Below are 26378 nucleotides of genomic sequence, written 5' to 3' on the forward strand. Positions count from 1 at the left end.
AATGAAGGGAGAAATCATGCTTTTGCTTTTGTACTATTCTTCACTATTTAAGTGTGCAACTAACTCTACAAAAGCTACACGAATATTATGAATCATGAAGTATAGTAATATTAATAATAATAATAATAATAGAAAATAATCAAATCTAGAATAATATAAAAGGATCGAATATTAATATTTATATTGATCAACTTTATAAATACTAATCGGATTTTTTTTATTATAGCCATATAATTATGCATAGTCTGTTCAATTATTTAACTAGAGATTATTATTATCCTATAAACTTGAAATTTGATGATTTACACACAAAAAAATAAATTAATTTTTTGGAATAAAAGAATAAAAACGGCTGATTAAAATATTGAAAGAATAAAAACGGCTGATTATTATTATAGCCATATAATTATGCATAGTCGGTCGTTACAGTTGAGATGACTCGCGCTCTCTCTGTATTTAGTTCTGTTTCAATTTCGACACTCTTTATTATTACTCTCTCATAGCTCGTAACCGCAGCTACGAAATGATCCCTCAATACTGATACATAATTGAATTCGTCGAGATTACTGCGTTCGCTTCTTCCTCAATCGATATTTTTCTTCATCTCTACTATTGATCAGTAAGCTTTCTGTTTTTTGCTTACGAATTTGTGTGATTTCTGTGTTTTTTTTTTGTGATTATCTTGTGGAATGATAATTTTATGCACATTTTGTGGCTTGAATGGTCTCTGTGAATAACTTTGTCATAGTAGGATCATTTAGGGAAAATGGCAGGACAAGCTGTTGCAAATCGGCCTGCGCCTTCGTTTGATTTTGTGATGGTTGATGGAGTGTCTGGTGATGTTGTTAGCACCACCTTAGGTGCATCATCTCACCGGATGACCCCGTGGATTGATCCAACGACGATTAAGCTCAGGCACCTTATTGGGAGAGGGGCGTTTGGTGATGTTTGGTTAGCCATACATCACCGTTCGTCTCAAGACCATGACGAGTATCATGAAGTTGCTGCCGGTGAAAGAGGAGAATATTAGGGATGTCTTGAATAGACTGGGTGATTTGATATTTAAGTGGCAGGGGTTAGATACGGTTTGTTTGCTCTACGGGCCTTTAGTTGCATTGTTCGAATTCATAGTGGAAATGGATGATGAGGATGTAGAAATCTGAAGTGTTATATTGTGTTGTTCTTGTAGATACGAGGGCTCAGTCGGGGACAAAATGGCTCGTCAAGCTCAATGGGGGGAAACTGTCGCTTGGAGATGTTTGTTGTTGGTTTCGGGGTTTGGGTTCATTTGTGAGTACTTACGTCGAGTGTGATGATTACAGGTATGGAGTGGATCTAGCTCAGGGAATAATGGACCTCCATGCAAAAGGGATCCTTATTCTCAACCTCAAACCTTATAATTTCCTGCTGAAGTAGAATGATCAGAGACAAACCGGGTGGCGGTGGGTATACAGAGTGGTTCCTTGCTAAGGATCACCTGCAAGTCGGGGATGTGGTCCGGTCTAGGAAAGCTAACACGTATGGATGTGCCCGTGCCCGAGGGGTCTGTGGTGGGTCTAGAACGGGATACGGATCAAGATGGATATGTTCTGGTGAGGGTGCTTGGAGTTCATGTTTCCACATTGGAACGAGTCACGTTCGGCTTGGCTGCAGGCGACTGGGTTCGCCTGAAGAAAGAAGAGAAGAAGCACTCGCCCGTTGGCGTCCTCCACTCAGTAAACCGCGATGGAAGTGTAGCTGTTGCGTTTGTAGGACTGGAGACCCTATCGAAGGGCATGTATTCACAGTTTGAGATGGCTAAGCCTTACTGTGCAGGGCAGTTCGTCAAGCTCAAGTCGAGAGTCTTCAGCCCGCGGTTCGACTGGCCTCGTGGAAGAGGTGGTGATTGGGCCACTGGCCGGATTTGTCAAGTGCTGTCAAACGGGTGCCTCGTTGTCAAGTTCCCCGGCCAGCTGAGCATGGGGAGCGAGGACGTGAGTTTCCTCGCCGATCCAGCTGAAGTCGAGCTTGTCTCGTTTGAGACTTCACCTGGCTTGGTGAAGAAGTATCAGCATCTAGAGGACTTCCACTGGGCTGTGAGGCCACTGTTGATTGCTTTGGGGGTTGTAACTGCCATAAAAATGGGACTTTTTGTTGGGAAGAGAGTGGGGAGATGGAGATTGAAGGGAAAGAATCATCTTCTGTACCGAAACGATGTTCGGAAAAGAGGCGGCGCCAGAGACGGGAACGCGGCGCGGCGGCAGCCGAAGGTGGCTAACATGTTCAGGTGATGGTTTCTTTACCGAAAAACAACTGGGAAATCTGCATAGTAATACTAGTAGATGTACATCAATTTTCTTACAATGAAATATCAAAATATAGGAAACTCGACTTTCTTTGTGTAAATAGCTTTATTGCTTTTCTCTCGTTATTTATTTCTTTCTTTAATGTAAAGCCTTTACATTATGGTGCAATATTGGCTGGTAAATAGGAGTCTTTGCTTTTCCTTATTTAGAGTTTGAAATATAAAAAATACTTAAAAATATGAAGACCAAATCACACAATTATAGAATACAAAAGCGCAGCAAGTGATCAATTATCCAACAAAAACTAGCAAATTCCACATGTTTTTCTTAACTCTGAATTATGTATACAAATCGGACTTTCAATATATATGTACACTGTTGCATACAGCACCGCGAGAGACCAAAAAAATCGACAGCAACGCGTTCCTGCTGGTAAAACCGCAAACATGGATAACTCCCCATGTCGTATATATCCAACTCTACACATAATTGGCATTTCTGAATTTACATATGTCCAAGAGTTAGCTGCTGCTATGTTGGACCTCACTTCCTACATTTACATCTGATGTTTCCCCTTTCTCCTTAGATTTCCTCATCTTGAGGCTGTTTACTATAAGGGAGTTCACCTGCTTTCTCAACGCACCATTATCGGCTAGGAGACTCGTTAGTGTCTGCCTCGATTCCTCGTCTATGGAAGTTGTGTGCTTGTCACCATCCTCAGCTAATAACTGCTCAAACTGATTACATTTAGAAGATGAAACTCCCATCATCACCACAAGGATACATAAGTTCAATTAAAAATCGATGTTTTGGAAATAGTGATCAATTATTGATACAAACCAAAAGCTAGGAGCATACCTCAGCAATGAGAAGGTCTATCTGGTTTTCGGATGTGCCAACAAAATCCAACTGATCCAATAATGATGGGAGGCTGTCAGCTGTGTCACCTTTTGTGCTTGTTAAATTGTCGATATTGCACTCCTGCAGCTGATCCTGAAGAATCTTGCATCTGTCTAGCAACTTCCTCCAAGAGGATCTCACCTGCTCATTTCTTTCTCTTTCTTCCTGAAGAAGTTCCTGTGAATCCAGAAGCAGTTCATAAAGTAACAGAAGATCAACATCTTGATTAAACGAAGTTTGTCCAGATTCGCATGTTGTACTATACCCTTCTCAAGACTCGACATGAGAATGTTAGAGTTGGAACCATGTTATTTAGGCAGAGTGACTGAGAGACGATAATTGTTTTGGATATTACAAGTCAATATAGTAGTCCAACTAAGTATACCTCCATTTCAGATTTTTCTCTGAGAGACTGCTTGAGCTGTTGCGTTAATTCTGATTGGGAACTTCTTAATGATCTTACTTCCTTGACAAGAACTTTAATATCAGCTTTTGATTTTACTTCCAGCTCTTGATGTCGCTTCAACAAATCCTCAAACTGCTGTTTTGAAGAGTCCAACTCCTGGCGCAACGTATCCGTCTGCTGATTGCCTGGTGAAACAGAAGGCTGAGCATCTGTGCTCTGATCCTGGAATAGGCATTTGTCATTATAGATCTTTCAAGCTTACATAAACTACCACAGTTAAGTCAATGAACAGGGTACTGAACCTGTTGCTGATTCAACTTTAGTTCTAGTTCCATAGACCTCCGCCTAAGTTCTTCCATATCCCACTGCATTTGAGTAACTCTTTCTCTTTCAATTAGTATAGCCTGCTCAAGATTTTCTTTACTTTTTTGTTTAGTAGTTTCAAGCTCCACTTCCAAATCCTTCACCTGGGTATAAATGAGAACTCATGAATATTAAAATTTGGCAGAAAAAAAAGACTGTATCACTAATGCTAATTTCACACGCGTCAGAATTACTTTTTCGTGTTTGAGTCTAATACCAAATGCCAAAGATAACAATTAGGACTCAAATTGTAAAACAGTGTTACCAATAGACATTTGTAACCTTTCCTCAACAGACCTGATGCCAAAATATAATATGGGTTCAAACTGTCAGCATTCAGATACCTTTGTTGCAAGATAGCCCTTCACAGCAATTTCTTGATTCAATCTCAATATAAGATCTTCCATATCAGTCTTGGCAGTAATCAACCTCCGCTGCATTGTCATAAGTACTCTATTCATCTTCTGGCGCTGATCCACCGGGACCAACAGGTGTATATCATCTGGGAGATGATAATCAGAGTTTCCAACAATTCCAGTGGTTCGTCCAACCTCAGCCGCACTCCCAAGATCATAAGCCCCATGTCCATTTGAATTTGGAAATGCTAAACTTGATGACTCACTGCCTCGTAAAGAGCTCCTGTTGCTTCCAATGCTATCAGTCGACAGCTTTCGGCCATGATGAACCAATGAACTATTTTCAGCCAGATGCTCTGACATATCTTCTTCATGATGAGAGGCTTTCAAAGAACTTCCATTACTCAGGTTCTGCTCTGAGTTATGATTTTCTCTGGCATGCAGCTTATGTTTAGGAAAATTCTCGAGCTTCTCTAGAATAGCATTCCCCATTGACAAGCCCTCATCGATGTTTGACATGCCATACTTGACAAATTTATCCACTGTACTCGTTGCATCATCATAAAATGATAGATCCTCAGTCCCAACTTCTGAGTTGTTGTCCCTTCCAAGGCTAGGCGAACCGATATCAGATATCTCATAAGCTGTATCACTGCCATGATCTGATGCCACCGATGAAGTACCTGCTGCCAACATGCTTGAATTTGGGTGAACATGATGAGATGAGTCTGTCATAGTTACAGAATTATGTGAATCGGGGGGGCTCTGCAGGCCCTCTTCTTGGAATGCTGGAGAAAAAATGTAACGTTACAGAATTTATAAGTAGCTCTAGTATGGAGATCCAGACCCCATAGATTTAACAAAAATTGATGTAAAGAAAAATTACTAGCATAGAATATCAAATTACAGCATACTCACATGACCTAGCAGCAGCTTCTAGTTCAAGAAAGGATGCAACGACAATGCTTCTTGACAAATCAATATCTGAAAGTAAGTTTGCCATCCATTCCTCCAAAGAACTCCTTCTCTGTAATAAAACAGAAGCCTCTAATAATCTTAACAGTTAACTGAAACTAGAGAAGTAGAATAAATGAGAGCTCCAGTCTCCAAAACATATCTACAATCTCCATCCTAGAACTTTTATTTATGTTGTTTCAGAGATAAGCTTGGGCTTTAGAGATACAATAATAAGGCCTCAAGAGCAACCATAAAAATGTGCAAGACTCATCCCACCCCCTCCAAAAAGAAAAGTGTTTGCAATGCAATCTTATGACTATAATAATCCAAGCTATAAACAATCTTTACCGCTTCCAGCATTGCCCTTGTTTTCATCCTCAAGAGCCCCTTTGGCGGAGTTGATGGAATGCTTTTCTGAGGAAAGGCTCTTTTGAGCTACAAGAGAAAGTTGAAAACCATACCAGAATCAATATATTACAACTGTATCACAGAAACATGCAAATGCTCTATCAGGGAAACAAATAGCAATACATATTCTCCATACAAGTTTAAGTATGAGATGCCACAACCCTATCTAAAATATTCGAGCTTACAGCAGCATGTAATTTTAGGAAATCGTTGAATCTCCTCAATACAGTTCTTGTGGTTGTAATCCCCTCTGGTGATTGTATGCCAACCTGAACCCTGTAAAACTGCACCATACAATTGTTAATTCTGGAACCACTAGCAAGTAAAAAACCAATACGAGAAAAGGTCACGAGGAACATAACATTCACCAAAAAAGGACTTCGACTGACACTGGATATCAATGGTAATCAAAGGAGGAGAAGAGGTTCATCCTTTCACATATGCGTAGGAAAAAAAGGGGACAATCACAATAGAAAAAAGGTGATATATTGTAACAATATATGAAACGTAACACAATTTTCATCAACTTTCTTGCCATAACTTGCATAGATATATATAATGGAGTATATTGGCTTAACTGTAAGACCTAGCTTTCGCACCACCAACTAGTTGCTGGGAGAAACTGACCAGTTCATCGCAGAAAATCTTAAAAGGTTTTAAAGCAAGGGCACGGCCTACATCAACTTGATGGAAGTGAAGCAATTTCTTTTAACTAATATTCAATTTTCGCATAGTCATAACTGAGTACAGTTTATAAATCATACTCATTTAATGAACATACAAAGAAACATTAGAGCAATACCACTGTCGGGTCAGAATCTCTCGACTTTGCAAGTACAATCCATGAAGGTAGAGTGATGCAGTAACTCCATCCTGTCCGAGGATCATGAGGCCAAACACTTTCTCTCCCTGCCTGCAAAGTACATTAACATTGCCCTTTCTAAGTAACAAGAGTCTTGTCTAAGCAATGAAAAGGAATAAGGTTTATCAACTAAAAGTCTAAAATCAAGCTAAACATAGCACCAAGGCTTATGTACACATAAACATTTCAGGAAACTACCAGTTATAGCAAATTTCATACCAGAATGTTTTTACTTTTTTCTGCTTAGAAACAAGCTTCCTCTTAAACCACATCTTGAGCTACAAGCAAAGAATTTCTTTCTTAGGATTACAAATTTACAACATAATTTTAAGTAATTTAAACTATTTAACCAATTTTAGTACTGAGCTTAACAGTATCGAATAAGCAATGCATGGAACCCAAACTTTACAGAAAATAATCTGATCTTTCTCTTACTCATGATTGTGTACCTAACGAGCTGATCACACAGGCAAAATTAAATCAAACCGACAGCTATCGAAATCGATCAAAGCATCCATGTATGCGAATTCAAATTCCAGTAAATTCATCGAAATCCATAAAATTAAGGAACAAGACAATACCCAAATTCGAGGCGGAGGGCTCCAATCCATTCCCAGCGGCAAAGGCGAAGTCCCATCGTGGCGATGCTTCGGAGGACTCGGCCGCTGCATCTCCACAAGTCTAGAATCCGATCACTTCACACAGCCGTAATTCAACAAAACGATCGATCACTTGGATATTTTAATCACTACAATGTAACTAAGTCACTAAAACCCAGCAGCAATATCAAGGCGACCCTGATTAATAGGGCATCAAAACGAATTTGGAATTAGAGTGCAATTAGGGTTTTGAGAAATTGAGATCAGAGGGCGCACGATAGCCCCAGGCAGCAGGATTAGAGAAGGAGAAAGTGGAAGGTGGCTACAAAGCGCAGGTGGTGCGCTGCTTCGATTTTCTCCACCATTTTTGTCTCTTTTTTTCTTCCGATCTAAACACGTTTCTTCAAAGCGTGATCCACCGCATCGGACGGTACTGGATAGCAGTCGCCTGAGAGAAACGATTGTTATGATATTTATTTTGTCTTTTGTCTTTTCTTTTTTCAATCCCAAAATATTTGCTCTCTCTTCATCGCTGGCAATTACAAAATAGCAGCAAACTAAAAATCTAATCCTGGTTTTAATATGAAAAATTGGAAATTTTCGAGGAAAATGATTAATGTCTGTAATAGTTAAAGATCTATTAATTTTAATTCCCAAAATAAAATGTAATCAATTTCCTCCTCTTGATAATTGTCAATTGTAATTTATTTTCTTTTAGGAATATAGACAAAAATTAAAGCCTAATTTTTGGCTAGGCCCGTGGTAGTAAATATCAATTGAGGCCTTACACGATGTGACAAAAAATTCAAAATGACTTTCTTTTAATCCACAAAATTTATGTATGTGAATATGTGGTGATTGTTGTTTCTCAAGAAAATGCAAAATTCTGTGTTGTACATTTGTTGTCGTTAAGGTTAAAAACCAAGACATGTGCATGGACTAAGAGCATTCACAACCGTGCCCTTGCCAGCGGCACGGTTATGGACCCGGGCGGTACTATTCATGCCTGCTCTCTGGCAAGAGCACAACACCCACAACTATGCTCTTCCGCAAGGACGAGCACAATTAATTTAAAATTCAATTAAACAATAACATTTCCATAATATTAAAATTCATTTAAAAACCACAATAAATATTACAAATGACAAATAAAATTAAACATTACATAATTAAAATCCTAAAAATGAAAAATTACATAATTAAAATCCTAAAAATTAAAAATTACATAATTAAAATCCTAAAAATTAAAAAAACCACTACTCGGCAACGAGCCTTTCGTGGGCTCCCTCCTGGTCACGATGGATGTAGCGGCGATTTGATCTAGTGCTTTGAGGAGGATGAGCGGGGGTATTCGCCGCGACATATGCTTCGTAAGCGGCACGATGTTGTTCGTAGTATTCTTGTTCTTCGCGCTCCGCTTCCGCCATGAGATGAGTGAAATCCATTTGATGTTTTGAGTGAAGGTTGAATGTGTTGATAGTTTGTATAAGAATTATGAATGAGAGATGAATTGATGTGATAAATGAGTGATGAATGTGTGTATTTATAGATGATTTTGGGAAAAAAAAATCAAAAAAATTCAGAAAAAACGGGAAAAAAACGGCCATATTTTTGGGATTTGAATTTTTTTTATTTTTTAGCATTATTTATAATTAAATACCGATTTAAAAACAAGTTTGAATGCAACGGCTACGCCGTTGCCCAATCCCGTGCCGCCACGTGTGCGTCCGCTGGCACGGACGGCGGTGGCGACGGACGCCACCGCTGCGCATGCTCTAAAACTCGAATCTACAATACAAAAAAGACAATAGCTATAATAATAAAATTAAAGTGAGACGAATTGCGTGTATATAATGTAAAATAAATCCAGCAATTCGATAATTTTGGGCACAAGCATCAAATCGTCACAAGAATAACAGTAAATGATAAATATTACTGCAGATTGATCACAAATACAATGATGCATTATTAGACTACAGGCAAACATTCTTGCCTAGTCTATTGCATGAAATTAAATCATTCAAACCTACATAGAGAGAGAGAGAGGAAGAGAGAGAACACACACAAACTAAGAAGAGGAACAATACAAATACAAATCAATCTCAAGTTTATTGAACTTCTAAGTTCTCACTGCATTCAAACACATGAAACCGGGAGGGACCGTTTTCTGGCAAGCGCTAAGCAAGACGCTGAGCGCCACCGGGATGTCCAGGTTGATGCCGAGCACGTTCACCTTGATGGCCGTGCAGAGGCACGCCGCCACCTCCAAGTCGGCCAGCCCCTCGAGCAGCGGGCAGCACTTGTCGCCCGAAGGGGGCGACCCGACCACCACATTCGCCAGGCTGAGGAGGTCGGCGCAGACGCCGAGCTTCAACGTGTCCCGGGGGCAGAACGGGTTCGGCGGTGCGGCTTGCACGTGCCGCACCCGGAGGTGAAGGCGGCAGAGAGGAGGAGGAATGAGAGGATTACGACGGCTCGGGCAGCGGCCATGGTGGTGAACTAGGGTTAGGACTTGAGAGAAAGTAGTGTGAGAAGGGGTGAGTGGAAATCTACTTGTTATATAGAAGGGGAAGTGAGGTTGGTGATTGGAGAGGAATTGAGTGGAAGAAAGAGAGAGGGATGGCATACAATCAAATTGGATTTTTGTAAGCTTGTGGAGAAGTTCACCAATGGTACAGAATATATTAGTAATTAGCAGAATCATAAATAGGTAAATTAGGACAATTTTGGCAAATATTATGCTAATGATGAAATGTACAATACTATAAAGCATGGGATGTTATGTTTTGGTTAAGACATGATGGGCCCCTCAATCAGGAAAACACATGCTAAAGGAGGCAAATCTGGACCAATGATTCAACAACATGCGACTGTTTTTTTATTTCTAGTGTAAATTCTTATATCTATCAAGATTAGAGTAACAATCAAATGGAAAGAATCCAAAAGTTTTTGTGGGGTTTAAATCTATTCCACCTCTGGGAAGGATTTCTGATACCACTATGAGTGGCAAATGATCCAACAGTAACCCACATAGATTCAGTTTCATAGTCGATCCAGCTGGCATTTTATCGTTGAAGTGAAAGCAGAAGTGAAAATATCATTCGAGGGTTAGGGCGTGAAGTTACAGCAATTACCTCAGGGTAGTTCCAGGACTGTCTTCCAGAGCAGATGGAGAGGAAAGTTCTGGCATGCTCTAACAGCACAGAAGCAACGGTGTGGTTAGAATTCAAGAAATTTCATGGAGTAGTTAGCAAAGAAAATGTATCCGGGAAAAAAATGATAATGTCTCGAATGAACAACACTCAATTAAAAATCATGACTTATATATCCAGAAATGTCGATTACAAAACAAACCAACCATTTCGAATTTGCTTGAAAATACCTTGTGCAATATCTAGATAGAGCTGGTGCCCTACAGAGACAGCTTTACACACGACTAAATCTCAAACCAAGAATAAAAGTATAAAACCAACAACTTCTTCAGACATCTCAGGGAGATATGAAGTGAAAGAACTGAGCGTACACTTAACAGAAGAAAGAGAAATAGCATCCAGATGTCACGAGCAGACCTCATTACAGGCAAGACGGAAGAGTGGGTCCGTGGCAAACAAAAGCCAAAACGACATAGATTATTACCAGGAGAAGGAATATCAATGCAATCCTGCACAATACCAAGCATTGCTTATTTAGAAAGTAGAAAGAAATACGATCTAATGCAGATGTAAACATGATATAGACTATTCTACTGAATTGCAAATTTAAGTTCATATATATCTCTTAATGGTCATTTTATTGCAGTAATACCCCTCAAAGAGATACAAATTAAACTAGCAAACGGTAAAACTGAGTGTTCAAGATACAGTACACTTCTAAGTTCTTGCCTATAAGTTCAATAAAGTTTTATTTTAACCAGAGTTTTCCGTAATTTAAAAGCAAGTAAATGTCAAGTTCAAACTTGCGTAAGCTTAACACCTCAAAGAGAAAAAAATTAAACCAGCAAACAGTAAAAACTGAGTGTTCAAGATACAGTACTCTTCTAAGTTCTTGCCTCTAAGTTCAATCAAGTTTTATTTAAACCAGAGTTTTCCGTAATTTACAAGCAAGTACATGTCAAGTTCAAACTTACGAAAGCTTGACATTTCTCCACCATACAGTATTTCTAAAACGGCGAGCTTGGTTTCTGAAGCGAAAAGTGTTCCCTTGCATAGTGGCAGTTTTATCAACCAATAATTCTAGCCGGTCACCTCTATCCAAAACTTTATCAATGTTCTCAATCATGACATTCCGAACCTGCAACGACAAACAATAGACAGTTTACTTACAATTTATTAGTAGACAAATAGCAGTTCAAAATATTCAAATTAGATCAACTGTACAGATAGAAAAAAATTGTGATTCCATATCAAGCCAAAAGTCCAATGCATTTCACAGCCAGAAACTCAAGGCACTCATCCAAACATATTAAGCCAAAAACAAGGTGACATCCTCACTGCCGAAAGTCCACAAAGAATTTGGAAGCAATATAACCGAACCAACACCAAGAGACCAAACAGTTATCAAAGTTATAATTACCTGGCTCATTTCACCTTTGAGCCGGTTTATCCTGTCAGCATTAGGATCACTTGAGAAATACTCGATTTGTTGGCTGAGAACCCTTGAAAAATCATCATTCATTGCATATGGCTGTGCAGACAATACAGCTCGACCATAGGTTCGCACAAATCTCTGATGAATTTCTTCCAGAAATGCAAAAGGAATTCTCCCTGTGTGGATTTGAAAGAACAGGAAACTTTTCGAGTTAAGCACTTACAGACATGATACTTGAAGAAAGGACAAATCATAGCAGGGCGGATAACACAGAATGAAAGGCATCCCTCAATCACTCCAATCTATGAGTCTTGGTATATTATGAATAACGAACCATGAACACAGAATGCAAAACGATGGTGCCACGAGTTCGATATAATCCCGAACTTTGATACATCAAACTGTTGATCCAATAAATACAAATGCCTCTATATACGGTGGACGACATCCAAAAGATAATAACAATAATTGATGATCAGTTATTTTTCCCAGAGGATTCCAACATCACTTCACATAAGGAGATTCCTCAATAACAAACAAACCACCTTATAACATTCCCCTCACAAGTTTTCTCAATCTAAAAAAACTACTCCACCATTAAAAGTAACAAATCAAACCTAGCTAACCAGAATTATAAGCTGCAACTCCTCATAAAGGTACCTTTTCAGTAAAAAAATACGAAAAGGTCAAAAAAATGAGAAAAATTCAACCAGCTGCCAACGTCGATATCCAAAGTAGCTAATCTGAAATCACATTTTAAATTCCTAGGTCTCCTACAAATTCAAACATCATTTCTAATTTCTCACGAGCAAAGGCACCATTTCATATCAAAATTCAAAATGCTAATCACGAAACCTACACTTATCATATTCACGTACCGATTCCAGCTCAATCGACAAAAAAACAACACGACGCCATCAAATTCTCCACACAAAAAAGGTAGAGAGAGAGGTGAACGTACTTCCGGCAGTGTCGTCGGCCATACAAAGGACGGTGAGGCCATCGGTGCGTTTGACGTGAAAAATGTAGCGATCCTGCGAGTAGGAGGCGTTGGTATCATTGTTACGGGGGATTTTTTCGAGAATTTGACGCGCGATCGCGTTCGCCGTGGTGGAAGTAGCGCTGAATTCCGCCAGCACAACCGAGCCACGCGCCACCAGCGCGTAAAGTATCGCCATCCCCTTTCTCTCTCCCTCTCTGTTCCTCAATTCTGACTGCTCGATCTGATTCAAGAGAAATGCTATTCACGACGGATTCGTCCCTACAATTTCGGAGAGAAAATAGGATACGTGGGGAGTCTACAACTAGAATAACGAAAATGTACCAACTTTGTTAATTGTTCCATCTATGGAAAAACGCCAGCACGATCGGCGTTTTATTAAGTAAAAACGCCAGCACGATCGGCGTTTTACAATCAAGTGTAACACACCCACTTGGTTGGCGTGTTTAAATAAAAACGGCGTATTTAAATAAAAAACGACATCAATGTTGGCGTGTTTAGCAATATAGAAACGCCGACCGGGCTGGCGTGTTTAAGAAGTGTAAAACGCCAAGGTGGATGGCGTCTTTATGTAAAACGCCAACATGGATGGCGTTGTATACTTTGCATTCTGGGGTGCCGTTTCAATTCCAACTCAATCACCATTTCACTTCTACACTGCTACTATTGATTTTTGAGGTAATCTCTCTTTTTCTCTCTCTATTGTTTATACAACATACACATATTTTTATCGGCGACTGTGCGTGTGTAGTTTTGCTGTGTTTGACTAAGGATTTTGACATTTTTTTTGGTATAAATGGCGGAGAAGGATGATGCTATGGAGGCTCTCAAGATAGAAGCAGTTGATTTGGTATTTTTTTGGTCCTCTATTTTTAATTTTTCAAGTTTTCTTTGTGGTGGTTGATTGAAATCCGTTTTAATTTGATTTTTTGGTAGGAAAATATACCGATAGAAGAGGTGTTTGAGAATCTGAGGTGCACGGAGGGGCTTTCAACGGAGGATGTAACCGGAGGCATGAAATTTTTGGTCAAAACAAACTCGATGAGAAAGAGGTGAGAATTTCTTCTCCTTAATTTTCGAGCTCTGCTTTTTAATCGATTTGCCTCTTTTGGAATTTTCTGCATCTGAGTTTACTTTTTTTGTGAAAAATTGCAGGAGAGTAAGTCTAAACACGCCAGCCTTATTGGCGTTTTTAAATTGAAACTTACACTTCTTAAACACGCCAATTTTGTTGGCATTTTTATATTGTTAAACACGCCATCATGGATGACGTTTTTTATTTAAACACGCCAATCAAGTGGGCGTGTTACACTTTAAGCTGTATTTGTATAAAATCAGTCGAAATTGTAAAACGCCGACTGTGCTGTGGCGTTTTTCCCATAGATGGAACAATTACCAAAGTTGGTATATTTTCGTTATTCTAGTTGTAGACTCCCCCACGGATCCGATTTTCTCAATTTCGGAGATAAACGCGTCTTTTATTTTTTTTGGTATGAAAGCTAGGTATGAAAATAAATCGAAAATATTAATATTTGATAGATTCGATTTTTTAATATCATAAATTCATCTGTTTTTTATCCTAAAATGGCATTACCGTTAAATTTGACAATCAAATGATTTAAACCCTATAATTAACCTAAACACTATCAGTTAAACATTTAAACATTAGACTAAGGTTGTTTAATTGTAAACATAAAAGTATTTTTCGATTTTGGTCCAACCTATTATATTTGCTAGCTTTCATATCTATATATTATAAGTCGCCTATTTTATTTGCCAAAAAGTAAAGAAGTTGTTAAAATTTTGACCGGTGTCACTATTACATTCCAACTTAGATTTTAAGCCGATATAGGAGTCGGAAACAGAAAAAAAAATGAGCATTCAATATTATAAAATCCTTCTAATGCTTGTTATGAAGAAATCACACATTGGTGATCGCACACTTTAAAAAAAAAATTATATAGTTATATAACTTGGGAGATGACACACTTTGGATGCAAAGCTAGCACCAGAATTCGAGCACGTGGCATCACTTCTTTTCAAGATTTACAATACTACTGGTATTAATAAATACACAAACAGTAGATTATTTAGGAAATCAACATACATTTGAAATTCTAAAATTTTTAAAATTAGGGTTTCAGATCTATCACAAACCTTTCAGTTTGTGATAATAACAATTAAAGAATGAATTGAGATTAATTGTGTATATAATGTGAAATAAATCCAGCAATTCGATAATTTTGGACACATGGAGCATCAAATCGGCACAATAATACATACTACTGCAGATTGGTAACAAATGCAATGCATTATTAGTTATTAGACACTAATAACAAAGGCAAACAGTCTTGCCTAGCCTATTGCATGAAATTAAATCATTCAAGCCTAAATAGAGAGAGAGAGAGGGAGAGAGCACACACAAACAAAGAAGAGGAACACAACACAAATCAATCTCAAGTTTTAATGAACTTCTCAGTTCTCACTGCATTCAATCACATTTGAAACCGGGGGGAACCGTTTTCTGGCAAGCGCTGAGCAAGACGCTGAGCGCCACCGGGACGTCTAGGTTGATGCCGAGCACATTTGCCTTGATGGCAGTGCAGAGGCATGCTGCCACCTCCAAGTCGGCAAGCCCCTCTAGCAGCGGGCAGCACTTGTCGCCCGACGGGGGCTCCCCGATCACCACATTCACCAGGCCAAGGAGGTCAGCACATACGCCGAGCTTCAACGTGTCCCTGGGGCAGAATGGGTTCACCGGGGGCACCTTGGGCGCCGGGTGCGGCTTGCACGTGCCACACCCTGAGGTGAAGGAGGCCGAGATGAGGAGGAGGAATGAGAGGATTACGACGGCTCGGGCTGCGGCCATGGTGGTGTATTAGGGTTGAGAGTTAAGAGAGAGTAGTGTGAAACTGAGAAAGGGTGAGTGCAAATCTCCTTGTTATATAGAAGGGGAAGTGAGGTTGGTGATGGGAGAAAAATTGAGTGGAAGTGAGAGAGAGAGGGGGGGAATACATGCAAGTTGGATTTTTGTAAGCTTGTGGAGAAGTTCACAAATGGTACAAAATACTTATAGTACTAATTAACAGACACAAATAGGTAAAATTAAGACAATTTTGGCAAATATTATGCTAATAATGGAAGGTACAATACTATAAAGCATGGGATGCTTTGTTTTGGTTAAGACATGAAAGGGCCGCTCAATCTGGAAAACACATGATGCTAAAGGAGGCAAATCTGGACCGATCATTCAACATGTGACTGCTTTTGATTTCTTGTTTAAATTATTCTCTCTATCAAGATTAGAGTAACAATCAAATGGAAAGAATCCAAAAGCTAGAGTACAGAAATGCACCTATTTCACTTGTTTTCTGTGGGGTCTAAAATCTATTCCACCTCTAGGATGGATTTCTGATACCACTACGAGTGGCCAATGATCCAACAGTAGCGCGCATAGATTCAGATTCATAGTCGAGCTGGCATTTATTGCTAAAGTGAAAATATCGTTCGAGGGTTAGGGCATGAAGTTACCTCTGTGTAGTACCAGGATTGTCATCCGGACCAGATGGAGAGGGAAGATCTGGCATGCTCTAATAGCACAGAAGCAACGGCGTGATTAGAATTCACGAAATTTATTAGTTAGTAAAGAAAATGTATCCAGAAGACAAATGACAATATCTCAAACGAGCAACACTCATGACTTATATATATCCACAAATGTCGATTACAAAACAAACCAACCATTTCAAATATGCTTGAAATTTGAAAATACCTTGTGGAATCCAAAACATCTAGATCAAGCTGGAGCCCTACAGAGAAAGCTTTACACTTGACTAAATCTCAAACCAGGGAATCAAGACCATAAAAGTAACAACTTCTTCTGGCATATCAAGGAGATATGAAGCGGAAGAGTTGAGCATACACTTAACCGAAGAAAGAGAAAAGAGAAATGGCATCCAGATGTCACTCGGCCAGACCTCATTACAGGCAAGACGGAAGAGTGGGGCCATGGCATACAAAAGCCAAAACGACATAGATTATTACCAGGAGAAGGAATATCAACGCAATCCTGCACAATACCCCAGCATCACTTGTTTAGAAACAAATACGTATGATATAATGCATATGTAACATGACAGACTATTCTACTGTACTGCAAAATTTAATACGTAATACCAAATAGATCTCATAAATTACTATAGAAGGAGAAGATGGCCTTTCAAGTACAGCAATACCACACAAAGAGATACAAACTGAACTAGCATACGGTAAAACAAGTTTTATCTTAACCAGAGTTTTCCATGAGTTACAGGTACATAGATGCCAAGATGAAACTTACGTAAGCTTGACATTTCTCCACCATTCAGTGTTTCTCAAACGGCGAGCTTGCTTCCTGAAGCGAAAAGTGTTCCCTTGCATAGTGGCAGTTTTATCAACCAATAATTCTAGCCGATCACCTCTATCCAAAACTTTATCAATGTTCTCAATCATGACATTCTGAACCTGCAACGACAACCAATAGACAGTGTACTTACTAGTAGTATTTATCAGTAGAAAAATAGCAGTGCAAAATATTCAAATTAGATCAACCGTAACGGTTAGCAATAATTGTGATTCCATATCAAGCCAAAAATATAATGCATTTCACAATTCACAGCCTGAAACTCAAGGCACGCATTTTAAACACAACAAGGCGACATCCTCATTACTGAAAGTTCACACAGAATTTGGTAGCAAAAGTAAAATTAACCAAAGCAACACCAAGAGACCAAACAGTTAGCAAAGAGATAATTACCTGGCTCATTTCACCTTTAAGCCGGTTTATCCTGTCAGCATTAGGATCACTTGAGAAATACTCAATTTGTTGGCTGAGGACCCTTGAAAAATCATCATTCATAGCATATGGCTGCGCGGACAATACAGCTCGACCATAGGTTCGCACAAACCTCTGATGAATTTCTTCCAGAAATGCAAAAGGAATTCTCCCTGTGTGGATTTGAAAAAAACAGGAAATTTTTCGAGTTAAGCACGTGAAGACATGATAATGGAAGGAAGGGCATATCATGATCTCCCTCAACCACACAAGAAGGGATATGAAAGTCAAAAGAGGATTAAAAACAGAGAATGAAAGACATCCCTCAAACACTATAATATGATTCTTTATACATCAAGAATAATGAACCAAGAACACAGAATGCAAAATGATGGTGCTACTGAGTCCAATATTCTCCCGAATTTCGAAACATCAAACCGTTTATCCAATTAATACAAAGTGCCTCCAAAAGATAATATTAATTGATGAACAGGTATTGCTGCTAAACTTAAGGATTCCAACAATACTTCACATAAGGAGATTCTTCATTGACTAAAAACAGCTTATAAATTCTCCTCACCATCAACAAAACTAAACCGAAGTATAAGCTGCAACTCATAAAGGCACCTTTTCAGATCCACATTAAAAAAGCGAAAAGATAAAAAAAGTGAGTAGAAAATTCAACCAGCTGCCAACGTCGATATCCAGAGAAGCTAATCTGAAATCACCTTTTTCAATTCCAATATCAAAATTCAAAATGCTAATCACGAAACCTACACTTACCATATTCACGTACCGATTCCAGCTCAATCGACAAAAAAACAACACGACGCCATCAAATTCTCCACACAAAAAAGGTAAAGAGAGAGGTGAACGTACTTCCGGCAGTGTCGTCGGCCATACAAAGGACGGTGAGGCCATCGGTGCGTTTGACGTGAAAAATGTAGCGATCCTGCGAGTAGGAGGCGTTGGTATCATTGTTACCGGGGATTTTTTCGAGAATTTGACGCGCGATCGCGTTCGCCGTGGTGGAAGTAGCGCTGAATTCCGCCAGCACAACCGAGCCACGCGCCACCAGCGCGTACAGTATCGCCATCCCCTTCTTCTCTCTCTCTCTCTCTCTGCCTCAATCAAATGCTGCCCTGCCCTGATTCAAAAAATTGAAAAAATGCTTTTCACGACGGATTCGACCCTACACCTTCGGAGATAAACGTTTCGAGGAATAAGCGCCTTTTATGACACGGACAAATCGCGGTTGGCTGATTGCAAATATCAGCAATATTTTTTAGGTATTAAATATTGTTTGATTATCCCAAATCAAATACAGTACTGCACTAATAATTTCGAAATAGGATAACATTACATATTAAAACTTGTCATCTTCTATTTATTTAAGCAATTTGTTATTTGCAGTAGGGCTAGATCACTTTATGTATTTGCTTCTTTATTTCTTTGTTGTGTAAATAAGATTAAAAGTTCATTTTTTCTCTCTCTATATATATATATATGATCATTTTACAATTTTAATTAAGAATATTGATAGCTTCTACTAGAACAGTTTTTTGTCATAAAATAAGAACACAGATAAATTTGACAATTAAACTATTTTAACCTAATTATTAACTTAAACGCTATCTATTTAAACATTAGAATCAGATCTATTTTTATTCTTAACAAAAGAGAACTTCTATTTTAGTCCAAAATATTATGCGTATTTGCTAGCTTCAGGTTCTAATTTCTAAATGTATGAATTAATCATTTTTTTTGCCGAAAGTTGAAATCACTATGAATCGAATAATACTCCATGTAATAATATTATTAAGACAGATTGTTAGGTATTCCAACTTTCCAATATTTAAGGAGACATCTATGGATGAAAAGAATTAATGACAAAGGCTGTTTGTTTGTTTTTTTTCACTAACTAATTCAAACTCCACCATCCATTTCATCAATATAAACCTCTCATTAATCGCATCCAAATGCAACATATCCTGGAATCATTTTATCTAGAAAGAAAAGAAAAAAAAAAGAAAACAGCAATCTTTGCAGTTGATTTGATTGCAGTTTCATTATGTGGGAATTGGTGGTTGTTGTAGATGATGATGGGATTGAGCTATGCTCATTTGCTTCATGCAAACCTCTCCTCTCATCAAGAACTGGAGATTTAACTCCTTTTGATTGAAAAAAAATTGAAGCCACAAACATAAAATCTGAGGTACTAATTACCTCACTCAAATCACTTACATTCTTGAAATAAATTATGAATCTTTATTGATTTAGTTTGCAGGATGAACAGAGTTTGCTCCCCTTATTTTGATCCTGATTTTCACAACCTTCCAGAGAGGATTCATGGGCCAGCGTAATTAAGTTTATATATCTTCAAATTTTGTCACTACTATATTTATATACTCCCTCCGTCACCGAATAATGTCCCATTTCGGGATGTCCATGATTCAAGGTCTCATTTACACTCGCAATTTTTTACAAAACGAGTCAAAGTGTGACTTCAAATCGTAGATGGAGGGAGTATATATGTGTATGTGTGTGTGTTTAAAGAAGTGGATTTGTGTTTGTTGGTTACAGTTTTAGAGTGAATGTGGACAATGAAAGCTTAGAAGATTGCACAATTGTTAAGGTTAGTGTAGTGCAGTTGCAATTTTTATGAAGAGAGAGAAAGAATTTGGTTATGGATGGGATGGAAATGGACAGATTGACTGTGTGAACAAGCAAAGCCTCTTGTTGGATGTGGTGCAAGCTCTAACTGATTTGAACCTCACCATATCTAAAGGCTACATCTCTTGTGATGCTGGCTGTTTCTTGGATGGTATGTATGTATGCATCCTTCTCTCTTTGTGAAAGTGAGAGAGAGTGTTTTGATCTTGTTTTGTGCAGTTTTTCATGTGAAAAATGAACTGGGCTTCAAGGTGACTGATCAAAGAGTGATCAACTACATCCAGCAGGTGGTTCTTGATTTGATGTGTGTGCCTTCTTGTTAGTATCACTGTTGTGTGATTGAGTTGAGTGAAAAAAACGCAGGCTGTGAGCGCGGGGAAAGCCTCTAGCTCGAAGGCAGTCAGCCGCGGGGAGGCTCAGGCGATAGAGATGACAGGTAAGGACCGCCCGGGGCTGTTTTCCGAGATCTCAGCAGCACTGGCTGACATGGGGTGCAACATCGTGGAGGCGCACGCGTGGAGCCACAACGCGCTCCTGGCTTGCATCGCCTACATATCAGATCAGTCTGTGGACACCCCCATCGATGACCACAGGCTCCACGCCATCGAGGACCACCTGACCACAGTCCTCCGCGCCACCACTGCCATGGAGGAGGATAGTACTGCCAGCCACCAGGAGGTGAAGCCAGCGGCCGGGCTCCCCAAGGGGGAGCTGAGCAGCACCACCAGAGTGGAGCGGCGCCTCCACCAGCTCATGCTATCCATGCGCGACTTTGACAACCCAACGAGCTCTCGGAGGACGAGTGTGTCCATTGAGAGGTGCATTGAGAAGGGCTACTCAATTTTCACCATCCAATGCAAGGACAGGAGAAGGCTAATGTTTGACACTGTCTGCACACTTATTGATATGCAATATGTCATCTTTCATGCCTCAGTAGATGCTTGCAGAGGCTTTGCATACCAAGTATACATATACATGCCTTCCCTTTTCTCAATTATACATTTCAAATCCTTGACAAGAAACACCCTGCAGGAGTACTTTGTGAGACACGCGGACGGGCGAGCATTCAACACGGAGAGTGAGAAAGACAGAGTCATAAAATGCTTAGAGGCCGCGATAGAACGAAGGGTCTGTGAGGTATGGCTTGAACTTCAATTGTTCAAATGCCAAACCTTTCTACGTCATTAAAAGTTTTGTTCTGTCCTGTGTGAAGGGGGTTCGTGTGGAGCTGTGCGCGTACAGCAGGGTGGGACTGCTTTCGCACATAACACGGGTGCTTAGGGAGAACGGGCTAGCAGTGGTGAGAGCAGACATCGCGACACAAGGAGAGAAATCAGTGAATGCATTCTATGTGAGGGATATCTCAGGGAACCATGTGGATTTGGAGTTCATCAAGTCCATGAAGAGAGAGATGGGTGCAATAGATCTTGCAGTGATGGATGATGACAAAGCCATTCCCACACCAACTCAATGGCCTAAGTTCTCGATTGGGGACATATTCGAACGCCTCTCCCGCGCCATCAAATGATCATGTACATACACAGATAAGTAGCTTAACACACTCTCAGCTGTACTACAAAAGAATTGGACTGTATATATATAGACTATAGTAGTAGTTTTGCTTATCAAAAGCGTAGGTTTAACCGCCTAAGCCAAACAGAGTGCAAGATCATGTGAAACATATCAAATCTCTCAGCAGGCTGGTTTAGAACAAAATGCTTCCTTATACCTCTCAACCCTTCCTTGAGCCTCAAAACCTCGTCTTCGCTTACTCCCATCAAAATCTCCTTCAACCGTGCTATTTCTGAGACGTTCACCTGCAGTGAGAAAGCCTCCCACCTCAAAACATCACTAAATGGGAGGATATAGTGGTCTGATAAGATTACAGGGATGCATTCCGCATAGATGGCCTCGACTATTCTGGGGCTAGCCACTTCATATCCGCTTGGGCATAAGCAGAACTTTGATTTCAGCATATAGTCGTAATAGTTTAGATTCTTAGGGAGGTACTCATAGATGTGGAGGTCAGGGTCCCTGCCCTTCCAGTGGTGGAGGAGGACTGGCCTAACCGGACCATGGAGGCCACCAGCAAAGAATGCAAGGTGGGGCCTTGGGGCAGTGGAGGGAGGAGGAGAGATCAGCTTTGGGTCCACATATCCACCATAGAGACGGATCTCGGGCAGGCTCACATCTTTCTGAGGGTTGAATCCCTCGGATGAGTTTGCATTGCACAGGGCGCGGATGGATGTGCTGTAGAGGCGCGCGTTCCCTTCTGATGCGCGAGGTCCCTGCAGGATACATACTGTGTTCAAACAAACAAACAACAGATTGTGTATGATCAAGGACTTTGAACTAGGTGGTGATGATCAGTGCTCACCCAGTCATGGCAAGAGAGCATGAAATGGTCAGCTCCTTGAGTTCTGTTCCAGAAGGGGTGCTTGGTGGAGATGAGTTTGACGTAATCGGAGACGAATTCTTGGAGGGGGGTGAGGTTGTAGGAGTTGGGGCTGTAGAGATACTTCACCATCCATGTCACACTGAATGGCATGAAGTAGAGATGAGCTTGTTCAGGTCTGCTTGTCTTGAATCTATGGCTGCCATGCTCCATCTCATGGATGAACCTCCCCTCACTGGTGTAGATGTCTTTGCATGGACCGTCATGCACTATTGGTAGCTCCCCCTCTTCGTATACATACACCTTCAGTCTTCTCTCCATCTCCTTGTAACTCCTGCAACCATGATTCATCTTTGATTAATCTTTGATTATACTTAATTAAAGGAAGCTCTCGTAATTGAGTCATAATCATGCTTAACTATCTTGGCAAAGTAGAGGTAAAAAAGATAGATGATTCAGAGCCATGATGAGCAATGTTTGATGCAGAAAGGTAATGAGTAATAGTAGCACGAAATTCAGTCTTTTCTAAGCATTGAAAATAACCAGAGAGAATTGATTGTGGGGGTAACAATGAGTATGCCCACTAGCTAATCACCCTTATATATGCTTCATAGAGAAGCCTCTCCCTCTCTCTTAAACCACACCACACAAAATTTCATTTATGATCCTCATTTTTTTCTGATCAATTCCAAATTATTATCACACCGCCTATTAGATTTTGTAACGACAGCTAAATTTGCTAGCAAAAATGTAAAAGGTAATAGACTAATAGCCATTTAAAACACAAATTGGTTGATCCATTTTTCTGTAGGTTTATAAGATTTAATAGCATAATATTAAATTAGCAAGAATCAATTTTTTCTACATCTTTTGATAATACTCAAAATAAGGTAGTTTCATTAGAAATTTAAAAAAAAAAGAAAAAAAAACATGAAAGGATATGAAAGGAGGAAATATTTATTTTAATAAACCGACAATGTTTTGAGCATTATCAAAAGACTTCGTTTCGCACACAAATGATATTAATTGAGAAAAATGAAATTTCATGATTTAATGTATTTCATTTCACATTTTATAGTACTGATCAAATTAATTTCTAATTTGTGGAAGTATACGTCCAATGTGGGTAAAAATGATTAATGGCGCATGAAAAGTAAGTGTGTGGAATTCGAAGCTATTTAGTGGTAGAAAATGGAACGCATTGACTCGTGCGAGTGCTTTTCCGCCTTACCCATTATTTCAATTAATAAAGCATTTTGGTGTAAAAAAATGGTATTTAGCATAATCGGATTTGAAGCGCTAAAAACAGAGGAGAATCACTTACTGGAGAAATGCGCTGGGGTTTCGATAGATTGATGAAGAAATATTATGATTGCTGTCGATGATTACCGATTTGTTTCTGAGTGAAGCCACTCTTCTAACTGCTGCTCTTGCTCTCGCCAATCCTTCCTCCAATTTATCACTTGCTCTTTTCTGCATTTTCAACATTTTTTTATAATAAATTCAACTTATTTTGAAGAATTGTTGACCAAATCAACTCTAAATGGCGAAATAAAGCAGAATCGTTTCTCGTGTTTTCATCTAATCACAAGCCGTAAATTAAAATAAAGGAGACTGATTTCTCGTGTTTTTCATTTAATCACACGCAGTAAATATGTTACACTCCCTCCGTCCCACAAAAGGTGTCACACTTGTGGGACGGCAAGAGATTTTAGGAGGTTTTGTTTTGTGTGTTAAATGGAGTGAGAAAATATAATTTTTATACTCATGTGATAAAAAACTTTTTTCAAAAATAGAAATGAGAAAGGGTGACATCTATTGTGGAATAGGATAGAGGAAGTATTTTTTTTAAAGTAACAGTCGAAATAAAAGAAAAAAATAAAAACACGAGATGATCAACGCAAAACTGAAGAAAAGAAAAAAATTAGCACTGCGCGCATTAGCGTAAATGACAGCTTCATCCGCAAAAATCTAAGAACATCAATTGAGTCGCTTCAGATTAATTTAATCTGTATTGCCTTCCACCATGCAATCACTCTAACGAAGATCTAAACGTAATTAATTAGGTTTTTATTCCATCAGATTTATGTTTATCTGTGCGACCGTGCCTAATGTTCATATCTGCAAAATCATCGACAAAAATCTGCTTACTCTGGAAATCGGCTTGAATCTGGATGCAATTTCAGCAGAAATCACAGCTCTCGGCTCATCGCCGCGCTTACGCGCAGCTCCGACCAACTGAACTACCGGAAGTTTTTTGCGATCTGCTTCTGGATCGGAGAACGACCGCCGCAATCCGTCATCTTCGCCGGAGAAGAGTCCGGAGATGAAAATCACGGCGACGATCACCACCGAAACTACGACGATCGAAGCAGTAATTCTCGTCGCCATCATTTCTCCTTCGATACGCAGTTGTACGTAAATATGTATATATATGTGTGGGTGTGTGGGTGTGTGTGAGAGACAGAGAGAGAGAGAGTATGTATGTATATATATGTGCTCGCAATAGTGTGTGAAGTTGTGGAAGAGACGGTTTTTTATATATATACGTATAGAGAGAGATGAGCTTTGAAGTGTGAAGGTGGGAATGGGTTTAACAATACGGATTAATATAATTAGATAGTTTATTATTAGTAAATAATTAGCTACTCATAATTAATTTATTTGAAATCAAATTTAGTTGTTTTTTTGGGTGACCAATTTGGAATCTAATTTATCTAAACGTAAAATACAGTCATATTTGATACATGTGCAAGTTCAACGTATCACTTATAAGGTGACAGCTTAAATTCATTAAAATTCTCATGCGAGCGTGAGACATGAGTTAAGTTTAGCGTTCATTTTTGGTATAATTAGTGTATATGAGAAAATAAATAAACTTTTACGGAATTCAGTACTATCAATATTCCCCAACAATTTAATTATTGATCAGTTCATTGATAAAGCATCATCTGGTCCATGTTTTTGTAAACATAAAATTGTTGTCCTAAAATGTATGAATTTAAAATTTTAAATTTTAAATGCTACTATTGGTTATATACATAGGATCTATATATCAAGGTTTTTAGTTATACACAATTTCATTTATTGATACTGCCATATGTTGACCATTGTTTTTTTCTTCAGACTGTTTGAGTTATAATTATAACGAATTCAAATGGGAAAGGAATAATTTCTCAATTTAGGTATATGTAACAAACATTCCTTATGTTAAGAATAGCTATAGTACACATAGGCACACCTAAATTTAAGAAAAAACAATTTATTAGTACTATAAAGTTTCATTGATCATATAATTTGTATCATGGCTAGTAGCCTAGTAGTCACCAAATATGTCAGTGAATTATTAATGTCGTTGGACCATGTTTTTACAAAAATAGATTTAGATCACTTTTGGACAATTACCACTTCACAAGATTGGGAAAAAAATATCCATATGTAGACGCAATGATGGATGCAAGCACATAATTTGGTTTACTATCAACATTTTATTCTTCTCTCTGCATCCAATTTATTTGTTCTTTTATTCGTCATGATTTAAATTTTAGTCATTCTTAATCCACCATTTCTAGTAATTTGATTTGCAACAACGTCAACTTAATAAAAGTTGAAAATAATGTTTAAAATTTTAAACAAATTCGATAATAGAAAAAAAAATAGTACAGTAAATTGGCAAGGGCTTAAGTTGCCCCCATAAATTTGTGTTTGCTAATACATAAGCATTGTTGAATCCAAGACCTTTCACTTAGGTAAATGTCTTGTTGGCGAGCCATT

At 38.9% G+C, this 26378-nt stretch overlaps 7 protein-coding genes and 1 pseudogene across 10 annotated transcripts; 2 read left to right on the forward strand and 6 right to left on the reverse strand.

Annotated features, from left to right (window-relative positions):
* The first annotated feature begins 529 nt into the window (after positions 1–529).
* LOC121784755 lies at positions 530–2365 on the forward strand (annotated as a pseudogene).
* Positions 2366–2575: 210 nt separating this feature from the next.
* On the reverse strand, positions 2576–7637 carry LOC121784754 (PX domain-containing protein EREL1-like). 2 transcript variants are annotated; one of them, XM_042182978.1, is made up of 10 exons: positions 7119–7637; positions 6478–6588; positions 5861–5959; positions 5616–5702; positions 5229–5337; positions 4299–5098; positions 3894–4058; positions 3571–3813; positions 3144–3362; positions 2576–3013 (listed from the first exon to the last, which is right to left on the reverse strand). In XM_042182978.1, the coding sequence occupies exons 1-10, from the start codon at positions 7206–7208 to the stop codon at positions 2807–2809; spliced, it is 2130 nt and encodes a 709-aa protein (XP_042038912.1). In that variant the 5' UTR covers positions 7209–7637; the 3' UTR covers positions 2576–2806. The 2 variants fall into 2 exon arrangements, with proteins under 2 accessions (XP_042038912.1, XP_042038910.1); XM_042182976.1 differs by having other exon boundaries at positions 2576–3022; positions 7119–7636.
* Positions 7638–9255: 1618 nt separating this feature from the next.
* Positions 9256–10326, reverse strand: LOC121784437 (14 kDa proline-rich protein DC2.15-like). The gene is made up of 3 exons (XM_042182573.1): positions 10271–10326; positions 10132–10193; positions 9256–9635 (listed from the first exon to the last, which is right to left on the reverse strand). Exons 1-3 carry the CDS (start codon positions 10324–10326, stop codon positions 9256–9258), a joined length of 498 nt encoding a protein of 165 aa, XP_042038507.1.
* Positions 10327–10419: 93 nt separating this feature from the next.
* On the reverse strand, positions 10420–13000 carry LOC121784789 (vesicle-associated membrane protein 711-like). Its single transcript, XM_042183024.1, has 4 exons — positions 12685–13000; positions 11709–11899; positions 11263–11426; positions 10420–10797 (listed from the first exon to the last, which is right to left on the reverse strand). Exons 1-4 carry the CDS (start codon positions 12899–12901, stop codon positions 10710–10712), a joined length of 660 nt encoding a protein of 219 aa, XP_042038958.1. The 5' UTR covers positions 12902–13000; the 3' UTR covers positions 10420–10709.
* Positions 13001–14939: 1939 nt separating this feature from the next.
* On the reverse strand, positions 14940–15758 carry LOC121784790 (14 kDa proline-rich protein DC2.15-like). The gene has a single exon (XM_042183025.1). It carries the CDS (start codon positions 15590–15592, stop codon positions 15215–15217), a length of 378 nt encoding a protein of 125 aa, XP_042038959.1. The 5' UTR covers positions 15593–15758; the 3' UTR covers positions 14940–15214.
* Positions 15759–16398: 640 nt separating this feature from the next.
* LOC121784788 (vesicle-associated membrane protein 711-like) lies at positions 16399–18765 on the reverse strand. Its single transcript, XM_042183023.1, has 4 exons — positions 18416–18765; positions 17519–17709; positions 17063–17226; positions 16399–16792 (listed from the first exon to the last, which is right to left on the reverse strand). The coding sequence occupies exons 1-4, from the start codon at positions 18630–18632 to the stop codon at positions 16705–16707; spliced, it is 660 nt and encodes a 219-aa protein (XP_042038957.1). The 5' UTR covers positions 18633–18765; the 3' UTR covers positions 16399–16704.
* A 716-nt stretch (positions 18766–19481) lies between these two features.
* LOC121784491 (ACT domain-containing protein ACR2) lies at positions 19482–21866 on the forward strand. Of its 3 annotated transcripts, none has more exons than XM_042182632.1 (8): positions 19482–19751; positions 19817–19895; positions 20120–20171; positions 20246–20360; positions 20429–20496; positions 20573–21172; positions 21242–21346; positions 21423–21866. In XM_042182632.1, exons 2-8 carry the CDS (start codon positions 19825–19827, stop codon positions 21735–21737), a joined length of 1326 nt encoding a protein of 441 aa, XP_042038566.1. In that variant the 5' UTR covers positions 19482–19751; positions 19817–19824; the 3' UTR covers positions 21738–21866. The 3 variants fall into 3 exon arrangements, with proteins under 3 accessions (XP_042038566.1, XP_042038567.1, XP_042038568.1); XM_042182633.1 differs by having other exon boundaries at positions 19824–19895; XM_042182634.1 differs by having other exon boundaries at positions 19483–19751; positions 19833–19895; positions 20120–20360.
* Positions 21806–25117, reverse strand: LOC121784490 (probable glycosyltransferase At5g25310). The gene is made up of 4 exons (XM_042182631.1): positions 24756–25117; positions 23929–24077; positions 22587–22938; positions 21806–22497 (listed from the first exon to the last, which is right to left on the reverse strand). Exons 1-4 carry the CDS (start codon positions 24996–24998, stop codon positions 21835–21837), a joined length of 1407 nt encoding a protein of 468 aa, XP_042038565.1. The 5' UTR covers positions 24999–25117; the 3' UTR covers positions 21806–21834.
* Positions 25118–26378: the final 1261 nt, after the last annotated feature.

This window comes from Salvia splendens, chromosome 21 (genome assembly GCF_004379255.2).
Source record: "Salvia splendens isolate huo1 chromosome 21, SspV2, whole genome shotgun sequence".
NCBI classification, from domain to species: Eukaryota; Viridiplantae; Streptophyta; class Magnoliopsida; order Lamiales; family Lamiaceae; genus Salvia; species Salvia splendens.